The following is a 17,386-nucleotide window of genomic DNA, read 5'->3' on the forward strand; positions in this document are numbered from 1 at the left end:
ACAGACATGGATACACTTGTACACATACAAGTATAACTACAGGTACATGTATAGTGTATGTATGTATACATAACATACATGCACACAGATTGACATACTTCAGTTTATGGTTCTTTTGATGATCATGGGAACAGAACTTTTCCCTGCAGGCATCAACATAGAAGAGGCCCTTCATTTACAATTCATGACAATAAATGTTAAGAGGGGACATATAATGACATAGTGATGTGAATCTTGCAACTTCTGTATCTACATCAGATAGAAAAATATAAGGGTGGACCTTGTGTCTTGACATTCCCAAATATCTGTTGTCATATTGATGACAACTAGACCTCTTGTGGACAAGGCTGTTTACCAAATGTTTCAATTCTCCTTGAATTGCAGAGAAATAAAGCCTCTGCCTGGGGCAAGTGGCACAATTTACAATGAAAATGCAATTGATAGTGTAGACGTGGCCAGCGTTGTAAGCATGAACCAAACGTACAGTACAGCAGGTTGATTAGACCTCAAGGGACCTTTCAAGTCATTCCAGGATGTTTCTTTAACTTGTTATTAATATTATTAGCCCAATTCAATCAACTGAAGAATGAAGTTCATTGAAATTATGCATCATAATGTACCACAATTTTCCAGTGCAAGAAAGGAGGGCAAAAAATTTTCTAAACCACCAGAAGACAAGACAAGAAGCAATGAATGGAAACTAATCAAGGAGAGAAGCAACCTAGAACTAAGGAGAAACTTCCTAAATAAGAGAACAATCAACCAGTGGAATGTCTTCCCTTGAGAAGTTGTGGTGACCCATCACTGGAGGCTTTCAAGAAAAGACTGGACAACCATTTCTCTGAAATGGTATGGTATCCTGCTTGTGCAGGGAGTTGGTCTAGATGACCTCCAATGTACCTTCCAACTTTATTATTCTGTTGATTTTTTTTAAGTTCCCCATCTATGGATGAAATAGAGTGACTGGCTCAGAATTATCTATCTGGTTTCTATGCCTAAGAAGAGGCTAGAACTGTGGTGGCAAACCTATGGCATGCATGCCAGAGGCAGCACTTAGAGCCTGAAGCAGCAGCCTGCCCAGCACAAAGGAGGCTAAGTGTCCAGCTAGCAAGCCACAGTGGAGGTGGTAGAGCATTCCCACACCCAGCAAGCCAAAGGCCACCCCGAGCAGGAAAAGCCAGATCCCCACTGGCACCATGGCCCCCCAGTCTCAGCTAGGATTGCATGCCCCTTCATCTCTGCTGGGCCTGGGCATGCTGTACCACCTCTATGCAGGATTTCCTAGCTGAGCGCTTTACCTCCTTTGTGTTGGGCAGGCCTGGAGCTTTGGGTGGCAGCCTAATGGATCTGCATGAGTGACTGGCAGCTGTGGTAGGTAAACAAGGTGCATGAGTGGAATGTGCTCCCCCCTGGTGAGCACATAGGGGCCAATAGCATCCAGCAGCAGGGGCTGCATAGCTCACTGTGAATACCAGACCGGCCCTCCAACAGCACTGCTGTGACAGCAGCAGCAACACATGGAGTTGGGGGAGTACATGATGTGGATCTCTGGACACATCTCCTCCATCCCATCTCCTCAGCCCCCTCAAGGGTCTTGCCATTGGCCCATGGGGGAGCGCATTCCCCTTGCACACCTCGGGACCTAACAAGGGGCTGACAGACTGTGGTTGCTGATGGACACTGTCAGCCCCCATGCACTCAGTGGCCTCTCTGTGTGGGGGCCAATGGTGTCAGGCAGCAGCCACCCTGGCCCCTGCCTCTCCATGCCTTGTCCCTATCCCCTGACTCACCCACTGAACCATACTGTGGCTAGCTAAGCAGCCTCTAATTTGGTTCATATTTCAATATGTGAGACTCAAGAAACCCCACAAATATTGTTTCAGTTGGGAAGCTTAAAAACCATCATTATAGATTGTTTCAACAACAATTGCATTGATGTGACCAATAAAGTTTTAATAAGGGTCAAAAATATGTGTGTGTATGTACTATGGATTGAGAACGTCTATACAGAGCCTCAATCATCCAGGTCATGGTTGTTCCAAAGGTGCTTTTTTTCCCCTAAAGGCAACTGGACTTTCTTGGTCTTTTTCCTCTGAAAACATTTCACTTCTCATCCAAGAAGCTTCTTCAGTTCTAACTGACTGGTGAGGAATGAAAGAATTGATATTTTCTGCAATCATGATCTGCAGTCTTCAGAACAGATGATTGCAAAGAATATAAATTCTTCCATTCCCCACTAGTCAGACCTCAAAGATCTCTTCTTGTCTGGGATTCTATGATTCTAAGTAGGTGTCATCTTCTCTCTCTTTCCCTCTCTCCCTCCCTCTCTCCCTTTCTTTCTCTCTCTCTCTCTCCCTCCCTTTCTCTCTCTCTCTCTCTCTCTCTCTCTCTCTCTCTCTCTCTCTCTCTCTCTCTCTCTCTCTCTCTCTTTCTCTCAAATCAATATGAGACATGCATACTTAGAAAACACCAGCAGAGATTTGCAAAACACAAATTGGGAAAAAGGAATTGTGGTTTATTAACTTCTCTGAATTGGACCATCACTTTGGTCTTCTCTTTTCAGCCTTCAGCCACGCAGAGGGTTTCTTGTCACTAGGATAACCTGTTTAGATATTGTTTCTTTAGTGAACTTTAAAATTCACCAAACAGGGTCAAGAAAACTAAATAACAATGGTTTCAATAATTATAGGAATGATAATTGCATCTGTCACCATCAAGTTACAGTAACAGTTTTACTGGCAAACAGGGTCTCCACCCTACCTCCTCTCCAAAGTGAATTGATTGTATTGTCTTCTCCCAACAGAACACAGACTCACAAGCACACACAGAGAGGGACAAAGACACACATAGAGAAAAACACAGAAAGAGATTTGCTCATATCTCACTCTCCTCCTATGTTTCAAAGAATGGTCCTCCAGTTGCATTAATTATTAATAAATCTAAGCTGGACTTCAGGTTCAATTCAAAATGGCAGCTATCAGCAACTCTTTAAAGCAGCTGCCTGATCCTGAAAAAAGGATGCAGCTGCTTTGATGAGTCAACAGCAAGTATTTGAGAAGCAGTTGTGGACATATTTTGACCAGAATGTATTGCTACAGGTCAATGTAATGTAGATTTGTTTAGTTTAAAGATTGAATGGGCTACTCAATCTTCATAGCTGCCTTAAAACAAGCAAAAAGAGTGTCCTTTAAGTTTAGTTTCTGGAAAATATGAGTGATATGGCAACAGTAGAGAGGAATTGTTCCCAATGAATGCTCAAATGACATTTAGATACTACATGAATGATAAATAAATCAACAGGTTATTCCAAGTTTTATTTTTCATTCCAAATTCAAATAAATCTGCCACAATATTTGTATGAATAACTAAATACCTTTAAGTGGATTGGTGCAAATAATAATTAGTTGATCAGGCATTCTGCCCTATATAATTTCATATAAATTCAGAAATAATCCCATTTTAGCATACAAATGTAGGCCATTGTTATATGATAATAAGAGACTCCTCATCTTTTTCTTCTTATCAATTGTTCCTTGGTGTTTAGTTCAGACTTTAGAAGAATAATGTAGCATTTGGGGGAAAAGATACAACCCAATAACCCAGCACTGGAAGATAAGATGGAGAAGATCTCCACTGCTACCATATACTTTCCTTTGGTGCTCAAATAGGTTGGAACAAAAGACAACCAAACACTACAAAACACCAACATGCTAAAAGTGATAAACTTAGCTTCATTGAAAGTATCTGGCAACTTCCTGGCTAGGAAAGCCACTGTAAAGCTGACAAAGGATAGGAATCCCATGTAACCCAAGACAACATAAAACAGAATGGTGGTTCCTTCTTTACATTCTACTACAATTTCTCCAGGGACTGAGTACATATCTAAATTTGGGAATGGAGGTGAGGTTGTCATCCACACAATACAAGTAACTACTTGAATCAGAGAGCAGGAAATGACAATAGAGCTTGACAATCTTTTTCCCATATATGTCCTCATCTTGGATCCTGGTTTGGTGGCCATAAATGCTACCACCACCGTGATAGTTTTGGCCAATACAGAAGAAATAGCAACAGAGAAGATGATGCCAAAAACAGATTGTCGGAGAAAGCAAGTTGCTTCCCTTGGCTGTCCAATAAAGAGCAAAGAAGACAAGAAGCAAAGAAGAAGGGAGATAAGGAGAATGTAAGTGAGATCCCGGTTGTTGGCTTTGACAATAGGGGTATCTCTGTGCTTAATGAATGTTCCCAACATCAACACTGTTATCAAAGAAAACGAAACAGCCACTGACATTAAACTGATTCCTAAAGGTTCCTCATAAGAAAGAAAGCTTATTGTTTTGGGGACGCATCCATCCCTATTCTTGGTAGCATACTGATCTTCTGCGCATTCAGTACAATCAATCGTATCTGAAAAAGAAAAGAAAATATTGGATGTATTTATTACATATAATTGGAAATCACTTCTATTTGGACCTTGATGGGAAGATAGACTTACTGTGGAGACCAAATCTATTATAGTTAATTAGACAACAATTGATAAGATATGGCATTAAGAAAGAAACATGGGTATTTGATACAGGACAAACTATTTGTAATTTTTCGGGATGATTGGGGATAGATAAACTTTCTATGAGTGGTAAACTTTCTGTGAGTGGATTGCAATAACAATTTGTTGATAGAGAGTTTTGAAACTTTAATCTTGTTTTGTTTTATTGTTATTATTTTTTCTGTTAAATATGTTATAATAATAATAATAATAATAATAATAATAATAATAATAATAATAATAATAATAATAATAATAATAATAATAATAATAATTTTATTTGTATACCGCCCTTCTCCCGAAGGACTCAGGGCGGTGAACAGGGCAATACATGTTAAAAGACAAGAATACAAAAATTAAAAAAGATTAAACAAGATGCCCAAAAACTATAACAATAAGTTAAAATACATTGAACAGTAATAAAACCCATTATCCTTAATGTATTATATAGAAGACAGGTCAATAACTTGCAAATAGATTTACTAATTTAAAAATGGGGGGGCTGTTTCACAAGGGGTGAGAACCAATATTGAAGTAATGTATTAATCAGTATTCAATTAGGGGGGATAACATATGTATATGTGTTGGGGGTTTCTTATGGTTCTTTTTTTCTTTTTTAATGTCTTGATGTTTTGTGGGGGGTGGGTTCCCCTGTTTGTCCCTTTTTGGATTCTTTGGAGTTTAATTTTGTCTTGAATGAAATATAAAGAGGTTAAAAAAAGAAATGAAAACATCCAGTTTAAGCATCAATATACAACATTCTGAAGAATACACGATATTCTTGAAAATCCAGCACCAAATAAGATTTCCTACTGCTAATATTGCCTGTTCTCTTGTTCTTGTTATGAAATATAATATAGTAATTGATCATTTGTCTTTGTTATATTTGAAACCTTTCAAACTTTTTCCTTCATAGCAAATTCTTAATTTTGTTATTGTTGTACAGCTGAACTGGGCCTTGAAGAAACGAAGGTTCTTTAATAGAAATCTCCATCAGGGCATAAGCCTCAATATTTTTCAATACTGACATTTGTTATCACTGAATTCCATCTCAACATTTCATGCCCTTTCTTCCAGCTTGAAGAACACTTTGACAATTTTTTTTCTTGTAAGCACTATTCTTTATTCTTTATCAGTTTATTCCCCTTTTCTTGGCACTGGTGAGACCACACCCAATGTATTATGTATTATTCTGGACACCAAATTTCCAGAAAGATGTTGAAAGCCCTCAGGTTGATACAGGGACTTGAGGACATGACGTATGAGATATTTAGCCTGGAGGGAGGAAAGCGACATAATAATAATAATAATAATAATAATAATAATAATAATAATAATAATAATAATAATAATAATAATAATAATAATAATAATAATAATAATAAGAAGAAGAAGAAGAAGAAGAAGAAGAAGAAGAAGAAGAAGAAGAAGAAGAAGAAGAAGAAGAAGAAGAAGAAGAAGAAGAAGAAGAAGAAGTTGGAAGGGACCTTGGAGGTCATCTAGTCCAACCCCCTGCTAAGGCAGGAAACCCTATACCATTTCAGACAAATGGCTGGCCAGTCTCTTCTTAAAAACTTCCAGTGTTGGAGCATTCACCACTTCTGGAGGCAGGTTGTTCCACTGGTTAGTTGTTCTAACTGTCAGGAAGTTTCTCCTTAGTTCTAGGTTGCTTCCCTCCTTGACTAGTTTCCATCCATTGCTTCTTGTCCTGCTTTCAGGTGCTTTGGAGAATAGCTTGACTCCCTCTTCTTTGTGGCAGCCCCTGAGATATCGGAACACTGCTATCATGTCACCCCTCACCCTTCTCTTCATTAAACTACACATACCCAATTCCAGCAACCGTTCCCTATATGTTTTAGCCTCCAGCCCCCTAATCATCTTGGTTGCTCTTCTCTGTACTCTTTCTAGAGTCTCGACATCTTTTTTTACATTGTGGTGACCAAAACTGGATGCCGTATTCCAGGTGTGGCCTTACCAAGGCATTGTAAAGTGGTATTAGTACTTCACTAAGGGAGAACATGTTTTCTATGCTCAAATACATAGAAGGGAGGCATAAGAAAAATAGTCAAAAGTTGGAACTAGGACCAAAAATCTTGGTTATAGGTTACAGCTTTCTAGATTTTGTATAAATATAAGGAGAAAGATATCTACTCAACAATGGAAGGATCTATCTACTGATGTTATGGGTTCTCCACTGATGGAGGTTTTTAAAAAATGATTAGATAACCTCCTTTCTAAGTTTGTTTCCTTGGTTGTATTGCGTACTCCAGAGGGTAGCATTATATCAACATCATGGCCCCATCCAGTTCCACAGTTTTACAAAGATTCTATCACTGTGTGAATTGATGAAGGTATCAGTTTATCACAGAGACAGGCATGAAGCATGGGAGGATGAGCATTTTTTTCCATTGTGTTTTCTTTTTCTTTCATAATAATAATAATAATAATAATAATAATAATAATAATAATAATAATAATAATAATAATAATAATAATAATAATAAGAAGAAGAAGAAGAAGAAGAAGAAGAAGAAGAAGAAGAAGAAGAAGAAGAAGAAGAAGAAGAAGAAGAAGAAGAAGAAGAAGAAGAAGAAGAAGAAGAAGAAGTTGGAAGGGACCTTGGAGGTCATCTAGTCCATCCTTTGATTTGATGTTGGATGGAAAAGTCCAGGGGATCTCATGAATGCAAGAACAAGGGGGACAGCATCAACTTCCCTCCGTCCAGTGCGCTCCCACAGAGAGGGCCTCCTCAGGGTGCTGTCGGTCAAAGAGTGTCAACTGGCGGCCCCCAGGGGGAGGGCCTTCTCTGTGGGCGCGCCAGACCATTGGAACCGTTTATCAGTTGAGCTCCGGATGGCTCCTGACCTTCACTCCTTCCGCCGTGACCTAAAAACTTACTTATTTGAACAAGCCGGCCTGGTCTGATGGGAGTGGGGTATTTTAATAATAATTTTATTAATTTTTATTGTAATTTTGGGCTACACTATTTAATTCCTTCTTAAATTTTGTACATTGTATTTTTTATTGTATTGCCCTGTACACCGTCCTTAGTCCTTCGGGAGAAGGGCGGTATAGAAATTAAATAATAATAATAATAATAATAATAATAATAATAATAATAATAATAATAATAATAATAATAATAATAATAATTATTATTATTATTATTATTATTATTATTATTATTATTATTATTATTATTATTATTATTATTATTATTATTATTATTATTATTATTATTATTATCTCAAGCAAAGAAGTTAGCGCTGTTGAATATAATGCATTGCCTACCCTTCAACTTTGAGATCTTCCTTTCTGGGCATGGTGCACAATCATAACAGCAAAATTTATCCTTTTCTCTTTTTTTCTTCTGATAACCTGGAGGGCAAGATTCAGAACATACGGAAACTGGTTGTACCTACCACAAAGAAAGAAGTAGCAATGGGTTTAGGAGAAACAAGCCAAGGAATTTAGGTTTTCACACCTACTATTTGCAAATGAAATGACATCTGGGTAGTCATGGGGATAGTAAAATATGAGGCCATATTTACAGTCTAAACACAGCATTTCCCTCTTCAGCAATTGATATAAAGGAACATTGTGGACTGCTATTATTTTTATAACCTAGATAATAAAGATCTAGAGCTCAAGCAAATAAATAATCAATCAATCAATCAATTGACTCAATCCAAAACTTTTAGAATGAAGAAATGAGTAGTGATATTCCTTGATGATGTTGATAACAATTATTTCTTCTAACTCAATCAAAGTTTAATTAAGTTATGGAAAATGCAATGAAACTACCTTTCTATCTATCTCTCTATTATCTGTCTAACTACCATCTATCTATCTATCTATCTATCTATCTGTCTGTCTGTCTGTCTGTCTGTCTGTCTGTCTGTCTGTCTATCTGTCTGTCTGTCTGTCTGTCTGTCTGTCTGTCTGTCTATCTATCTAAATTTAAGAATGGCTTCCTTTTATATTATATATTACACAACAAGATAAATATAAGCTATGAAACTAGACCATGAAAAACTGTTTTTCACACTTAACGGCCTCATTACTATATCCCCATGGTCAAAAAATCAAAATTCACACGCGTGGTAACCGGTATATATTTATGATGATTGCAGGTCCTGGGATCATGTGACCACTTTTTGTGACTTTCTGAAAGCAAAATCAATGGGGAAGCTAGATCCACTTAACAACCATGTTACTAAGTTAACAACTGCAGTGATTCACTTAACAACTGAGACAAGAAATGAAGCAAAACTCACTTAACTACTGCCTTACTTAGCAATAGAAAGTTTGGGTTCACTTGTGGTTCTAGGTTGGGTTCAATTATGGTTCTAGCCAAGGACTTCCTATAGTACACTTACAAGGCTGAGTGAAGTAGAAGAATGGAAAAACTGTGGAAAAGATGGTATTAAAAGAGTGGAGCAGTGGGCTAATGCCTCCTTAAGTAACACCAGCTGCCTGCAATTAGTGCAGGTTCGAGTCCCACCAGGCTCAAGGTTGACTCAGCCTTCCATCCTTCTGAGGTAGGTAAAATGAGGACCCAGATTGTTGGGGGCAATAAGCTGACTTTGTAATAATGCCGCTTGGGGGAGGGGGCGAAAGCCCCTAATAAGCAGGCGTATACATAGAATGAAGGCTATTGCTAAGCACATTGATTTGTGCTTAGATTGTAAGCCGCCCTGAGTCTTCGGAGAAGGGCGGGATATAAATGGGATTTTTAAAAAAAATTAGTTGAATGTCCTCTAAAGAACTGAAAACAACCATCAGGAACAGTCCAAGGTGAAGGGCTTCTGTCCACAGATAGTCACAACGTTTCAGACTCAACTTAATGATACCTACCTAATTTTTATGGACATAAATTGTCACCCATTCAGAAGAATGGAAAGACAGTGGAAAAGATGGGTAGATGGTATTAGTTGAATGTCCTATGAAGAACTGAAGATAACCATCAGGAGGTGTCTGAGGTGAAGGGCTTCTGTCCACAGACAGTCACAAGGTTTCAGAATCACCTAATTTTTGTGGAAATAAATTGTCACCCATGATGGACTCAGCCCATTCAGAAAAAGCAAATGTTTAGTTACAGGTCTGAAGATGAAAAAACTTTCTGGAAAAGAATCATAGATCATACCTGATTATAACGCTGGGGCCACCTAATTAACGAGTCATCAATATTGAGGTTTTTCCCTTCAGGATCCACTGTTCCAATATGCACTCTAAGAAAGGAGTTATTTGGGAATGTGATTATGTTTGTGATATCAAATCCACCACCCGTTTCCTTCCTTCCATTGAAGAACACTGTTTCCCCAGCAGAATTGTTGAACACAATAGATTGAAGAACTAGATGGAGCTACATCCAACATACAAAGGGAGACAGAGAGAAAGGAAAACAACACACTGAAAATTGATTGGAATTGTTTCTGACGCATCTCCTTCCTTTTATGCAACACATGACTATTCAGTCTACCATGTGCAACTTCACCAGAGACACAACAGACCAATAACCATGTTAGACAGACAGAGAGACAGACAGATAATTTTTAAAAAGATAGAGGTAGATAGACAAAAAAACAGATCAGTTGATAATGATACTTGTTATCTGGGCTAACCTTATTGGTTGAGGATGAAGAGAATGATTAAAGATGCAGAAAATGATGAGAGGGCATAAATCACGAGAACAAAGGGGCTTTATTTTGTAGAATAGAATAGAGTAGAGTAGAGTAGAGTAGAGTGGAGTGGAGTGGAGTGGAGTGGAGTGGAGTGGAGTGCAGTGGAGTGGAGTGGAGTAGTAGAGTGGAGTGGAGTGGAGTGGAGTGGAATAGAATAGAATAGAATAGAATAGAATAGAATAGAATAGAATAGAATAGAATAGAATAGAATAGAATAGAATAGAATAGAATAGAATAGAATAGAATAGAATAGAATAGAATAGAATAGAATAGAATAGAATAGAATAGAGCTGGAACGGACCTTGGAGGTCTTCTAGTCCAGCCCCCTGCTCTAGCAGGAGAACCTATACCATCTCAGACAAGTGACTGTCCAATCTCTTCTTTCTCATTAATTCCAGGTTGCTTCTCTCTTTGATCAATTCCCAACCATTTTTTCTTGTCCTGCTTTCTGGTCCTTTAGAGAACAATTTGACCCCCTCTTCTTTGTGGCAGCCTCTCAAATACTATAATACTGCTATCATATCACCCCTATTTTTTCTTTTCTTTAGACTAGCCAAACCCAAATCCTGCTGCCATTCTTCATATGTTTTAGTCTCCAGGCCTTTCATCATCTTAGTTGCTTTTCTCTGAATTTTATCCAACTTACAACTTCAGAGAGCTTATCTTAGGCTTTATACTCTTTCAGGCTTGAATGCACTAGATCATAGCATGTTTTCCACACTCAAATAAACAAGAACCAAAGATATTTCGTTTCTCATCCAAGAAGCTTCTTCAGCTCTCACCGGATGGTGGGGAAGGGAAGAATTTATACTCCTGCAGAAAGCTGTTCATTTGCATTCTTTTAGTGAGTCTTAGTGCTACCTAGAGCCTTATCTGAGTAGAGCAAATGTGTGTGGAGCTTTTTCTGAATTGTTGAAAGGACTGTGTTGTAGACTGGTTGACATTACATCACTATAAAGCTATTTGCACACACAGGCACTTCAGAATACAGAATGACAGAGTGTGAAGGGACCATGGAGGCTCATTTTGAATTTTTCAATGTGGAACAACAGTAACAGAGGAAGAGTAGCAGTATCAATGTATTAGAATTCTAAACTATAGTTCTTTTACAATATCCAAATGTGGTTTTTTTTTAAAAAAAAAGCATTTCCTGCCATGTTTCCCATTTGAAGGGCAAAAAAACCTTACGATTGTTCTTCAGTGCATCATACAGAATAACAGAATTACAGAGTTGGAATGGACCTTGGTGGTCTTCTAGTCCAAACCCTGCTTAAGGAGAAGACCCTATATCATTCTAGACAAGTGTCTGTCCAGTCTCTTCTTAAAAGCTTCCAGTGATGGAGCACCCACAACTTCTGGAGGCAGGTTGTTCCACTGATTAATTGTTCTCAATGTCAGGAAGTTTCTCCTTAGTTCCAGATTGCTTCTCTCCTTGATTAGTTTCCATCTGTTGCTTTCTGTCCTGCCTTCTGGTGCTTCGGAGAATAGGTTGACCTCCTCTTCTTTGTGGCGGCCCCTCAAATATTGGAACATTACTATCATGTTTCCCCCTAGTCCTTCTTTTCACTAGACTAGACTTTAATCGCTCCTTAAAGAGATAATATGGATGATATATGAGTCTGTACTAATCTTTTTATGAGGGAAAGAGATACCCACAGTCATTACCTGCCAAGGCTGAAGACTTTGAAGTTTGGTCCTTTTCATACCACTCTTTGATGTGAGTTTGGATCTAAATAACTCCATGGAATGTAAAGCATGTGCTACAGCATAGACCGCATTGTAGATGCTATAGCTATGACCGGTCATGTCCATTTCAAACATAGATCTAGGAAGTTTCTTCAAGCTCTCTTCCCAAGAACATACTTCTGTGACTTCCATCTTCTTTGGACATTGAAATAAACAGTTCAAAGCTTGCTCCAGGAAGTCATTCAGAAAATTATTTCCTTCAGCCTGACATGGGTCTAGGGCCAGAAGAAATTTCTGGAACTTGGGCAGTTGATGGGAGTGAACAGTAAAAGAAATGGCTCCTTGAAACACTTGCAAATCTGAGCCCATCTGAATTATTGTCATCCCAAAATCAATCTGGGCAGTCATAACCCATACCCTTTGAAAGAATATATCTGAATTATTATGAGTTGCTTGAAGCAAAAAATTGCTCAGCAACATCATGGACAAGGTTTCTCCATAAACAACAATTGTATTAACATTGACATTAGTCATCGGCAGATAAATATTCATGACTTTACTGTTAAGATTTAAGATATCATTCAACTGTGCTTTTGGGATTTTTGTTGTGAAAGCTGAACAGATTCCATTCTGGGAAAGCAGGGGTTCTAACACCTGCATGAAATGTTCTCCACTGTCATCATCAGTGATGAAGAACCCAATCCATGTCCACCCAAAATGGTGAAGTAACTGGATAATTCCCCTGTACTGACTGGCTTCATTTGGAACCATATGGTATAGAGCTTGGGATGGTGTAATATAGCTCTCATCTTGAGCAAAGGAGCCATAAGTAAGCTAAAAAAAAAAGAGTAGGTTTTAGAAACTGGCTGGAAGGAATGTATAAACAAATCTGCATGCAAGAAAAATTTTGTACATGTCAGAATTAAAAAAAAGTATCTTTGTCTGCATAAACCCACAAGGTAAACGTCTATTTCCTTTTGTTTGAATGTTTCTGCATGTTAAAAAAAATGATTTCCTGGAACAAGTATCTTGCAAAGAGGTATACTAGGTAAAGGTAAAGGTTCCCCCGCACATGCGTGCTAGTCGTTTCCGACTCTAGGGGCCGGTGCTCATCTCCATTTCAAAGCTGAAGAGCCAGCGCTTGTCCGAGGATGTCTCCGTGGTCATGTGGCCGGCATGACTAGACACCAGAGGCGCACGGAACGCTGTTACCTTCCCACCGTAGTGGTCCCTATTTTTCTACTTGCATTTTTACGTGCTTTCGAACTGCTAGGTTGGCAGAAGCTGGGACGAGTGACAGGCGCTCACTCTGTTACGGGGCACTCAGGATTCGACCTGCCAAACTGCCGACCTTCTGATTGACAAGCTCAGCGTCCTAACCCACTCAGCCACCGCGTCCCTTAAGAGGTATACTAGAAGTAGTTAATTGGAAAAAGTGCAGAGAAGAACAATTAAGATGAGTAAAGGCCTGGATGAATGAACGAACCTTTATTGTCAAAGTACAACCATGTATACATTGAGAATGGCTGAGCCTAAAACATATGAAGAAAGGCTGCAGGGTTTGGGTATGGCTAAGCTAGAGAAAAGAAGGACTAGGGATGACTTGATAGCAGTATTCCAGTATTTGAGGGGCTACCACAAAGAAGAGGGGGTTAACGTATTCTCCAAAGCAGCAGAAGGCAAGACAAGAAACAACAGATGGAAACTAATCAAGGAGAGAAGCAACCTGGAATTAGGGAGAACCTTCCCAATAGTGAGAACAATTAACCAGTGGAACAGCTTGCCACCAGAAGTTGTGGGTGCTCCATCACTGGAGGTTTTTAAGAAGAGACTGGACAGCCACCTGTCTCAAATGGAATAGGGTCTCTTGCTTGAGCAGGGGGTTGGACTAGAAGACCTTCAAAGTGCCTTGCAGCTCTATCCTGACACAATTTTACTCTTAATCTCCTATCCCTTTTCCACCCTGGGGAAACATTGCTGTCCCTCTGTATTGCATTTCTGAACTGCAAAATCAAAGTAAGAAGAAAAACAATCATAATTTATAAACTTCTCCATTATTCTGTGAGCAGATCTTACCTGTGGAATCTTATAAAGACTTAAAAGGTTTGCCATATGGAATGAGACAATGGAACCAAGTCCGCCAATAACAGCAATAAGCTTTTTCCCAGAATCACATTCGTAATTAGGTAAAAGTCTGTGCATTTTGAAAAGAAGGTCCAGAGTGGTCCGATAGGTCAGCATTGCATCGTTGTAGCTATCACAGATATGGAATCCAAGCGTGATATTGGGTAAGATCTTGTAATCCTCATTTATTTCATTTATGGCAAATGCCAAGGCCAGGATGTGTTGGTAGAACCTGGTCACCATGCTGCCAATAAAGTGACAAGCTCATTCACTGGCAGATGCCACAGAGCAAATTGTCCCAGCATAGACTAACATTAAAAGAAAAATGCTGCAGTCCTGAATCAGATTCATTGCAAACAACAGTCATAGTTTTTCATCACTGTTTGAAAGAGGGAATAACAGAATAACAGAGTTGAAAAGCACCTTGGAGGTCTTCTAATACACACACACACACACACACACACACACACACACACATACATAAACACACCACCTCAGGCAGAAAACCCTATACCATTTCAGACAAATGTCTGTCCAATTTTTTTCCTGAAAACCTCCAGTGTTGGAGCACCCACAACTTCTGGATTTTATACATGCAGCCAGATACAAGGTGTTCTTCTCCATCATGAGAAAGATTCATATATTGTATATGAAAACAATATATATAATGAATATAAAACTGGGATTGGGATGTCTTTCAAATTTTTCTGTAAGGAATGGATGATTTACATTTAAATCTCAAATTCATACCACCAAATTTAGGGGGGGGGGGAATGCTCAATTTTTAGCAAAGAGAGATAGATGGATGGATGGATGGATGAATAGATAGATAGATAGATAGATAGATAGATAGATAGATAGATAGATAGATAGATAGATGATAGATAGATAGATAGATAGATAGATAGATAGATAGATAGATAGATAGATAAAAACTCTATGTCATAATGCATATCTTAAAACTGTATGAAAATATTCTTCAACAGAAGGCATGATTTGAAAACATTTCAAATGATTTAGTAAAGGTTTTAGTAAAATCAGTGGCCATGGTTATATTTTTCTCTTAAAAGAATAATGAATCATACACAACTGTGAACAAATACTACCTTTCCACCTTTATTTATTTATTTTTCCTTAGTTATCCTCGTGTCATTTTATACTCCTGGTGGCCAGATGGACACCTTGTGTAGTTTTCCAGGTAACATTATTTAAAAATTATTTTCCTTTGCTTTCTTCCTAGGGCCGATAGAGAGGATTTGATTGCAAATCACCCGGCTAGCTTCACGCCTAAGGCAATATTATAACTCACAGTTTCTCAGTTTTTAACCCAGTGGCATAACCGCTACATCATTCTGATTCTTATATCTCCATCTAATCTAGGGTAAAAGGTTGAAACAGTGAACTTGGAGGCTCAGGATAAAGCTTCAGCAAAACAACTGATAACATAACAAGTCAAGCACAACTTTTAGTCATTAAAACCGATAATGGGCTCATGTGAAGACATTCTCACTGAGAATAAAAGAGTTGGAAGGGACCTTGGAGATCTTCTAGTCCAACACCCTTCTCAAGCAGGAGATCCTATTCCTTTTCAGACAAATGATTGTCCAATCACTTCTTAAAAACCTTGAGGGTTGGAGCATCCACAACTTCTGGAGGCAAGTCGTTCCACTGGTTAATTGTTCCTTCTGTCAGGAAAACTTTTCCTTAGTTCTAGATTTGTGCTCTCCTTGATTAGTTTCCATCCGTTGCTTTGAATAATAGGTTGACCTTTCTTTTTCCTTTTGGCAGTCCCTTAGCTATTGGAAGACTGTTATCACATCACCCCTAGTCCTTCTTTTCATTAAACTAGATATACCCAACACCTGCAACTCACAGTAGATCATTCTGATTTAGTAAAACTGAGTATGTCAAACCATTTGGGCACCTTCTTTTCAAAGTCCTAACAGCAAAAAAAAAGTGTGTGTGTGTGTGTGTGTGTGTGTGTGTGTGTGTGTGTGTGTGTGTGTGTGTGAAATCCTTACAGGGGAACATCAGATTCCAGCTCTTCTGATGGATGTTTCTTGAAGGCAAGTGGAAACAAAATATAAATCATCTGCGAGGACATTCCACCAAGGAGGAGATCTCCTGGTTGCTGCCACTCATGTCGAACAGGAAGAGGATCATTTTTAGAGCACGTCTCTGCAGAAAATTTGCACACTATGGGTGGTAAAAGAAATAAAACCAGGACCATCATCACCATCAAGTGTCAGAGGTCCCACTGTGACCACCTACAGATGCATGATTGCTATTAATGCCATTAGCCTAGACGGGAAAGATTGGGAATAAAAATGCCCTGGATCAAATGATTATTTAAGAGTCCTGTTTTCCTTCTGCACCTGCCCTGAATGGAAACCTGGAATTATTTCAGACTTATGGCTTTTTTTAATGCTTTTTCTGGCAGCTATTGGGAAGCAATTGGAGGTTGGGTGAGTCATGAGAATCTGATAATTGCATAGAAATAATTACTTCTGGCTTCAGAGGGGGTGGGGGTCACGGTAAGTCATATGACTTTTTCACATTGGCTCACAACTCCGTAGGGAAATTTGTCTCTGGATCAGTAATCTGACAAAAGCAAAGGGAATGTGGCCTGGGTTGAAACCATACAGATGAAAAGCATCTCTAGACTAGATACTCCATTATTATTATTATTATTATTATTATTATTATTATTATTATTATTATTATTATTATTATTATTATTATTATTATTCCATCAGGGGAAATTAATATGAAGAAATTGGCCAATGGAGGAAAATTGTCATTTTAACTCTTGTTTGGATTTCTGTGAAATTGACACAGGCAGTGTTGACTGAGACTGAATGTTTTCACATATGTGTCCCAACTGGTATTGTCATTTAGGGCTCCATATCTCTTCAAATCCGGAGAAAATGATAGAAGCTTCGTGAAGTGCATTGGTGACTTCACTATACCTGTGGCAACCCTATAAGCTAAATCAAACTTTTCTCAGAATTGCACTGTAGCGGCAGAGTGCAAACATTTGTTGTGACCAAAATCTAGCTCACCTAAAGCAACCAAATCCCTTTGAAGCTACAAACATAAATGTATTAAACTTGCACACAACTGCAGTGTAGACTGTGCTCCGAGCCAAAATAGTTGGCAGCTTCCTGAGCATAAGCAGAACCATAGCTCATATACCTTTGATCGACCATATTTTCAGACAAGCTAAAGGAAAAGGCAGACACAGTGTGAATTCTATTTATTAATTCGATTTATACGCCATCAGCTAATCCGGAATTACAGCATGATGTTGGAATGTTTTTGATAAACCCACCAGGAGAGTCTATAC

The 17,386-nt window shown here is 38.6% G+C and overlaps 1 protein-coding gene across 1 annotated transcript; it reads right to left on the bottom strand.

Moving 5' to 3' along the window:
* Nucleotides 1-3,505: 3,505 nt before the first annotated feature.
* LOC308676453 (vomeronasal type-2 receptor 26-like) lies at nt 3,506-14,283 on the bottom strand (the record flags this gene model as incomplete). Its single annotated transcript, XM_081342268.1, has 5 exons — nt 3,506-4,407; nt 7,838-7,964; nt 9,693-9,911; nt 11,896-12,750; nt 13,993-14,283. The coding sequence occupies 5 exons, from the start codon at nt 14,281-14,283 to the stop codon at nt 3,506-3,508; spliced, it is 2,394 nt and encodes a 797-aa protein (XP_081198394.1).
* Nucleotides 14,284-17,386: the final 3,103 nt, after the last annotated feature.

The sequence above is a fragment of the Vipera berus genome (genome assembly GCF_964194415.1).
Source record: "Vipera berus genome assembly, chromosome: W".
Taxonomy (NCBI): domain Eukaryota; kingdom Metazoa; phylum Chordata; class Lepidosauria; order Squamata; family Viperidae; genus Vipera; species Vipera berus.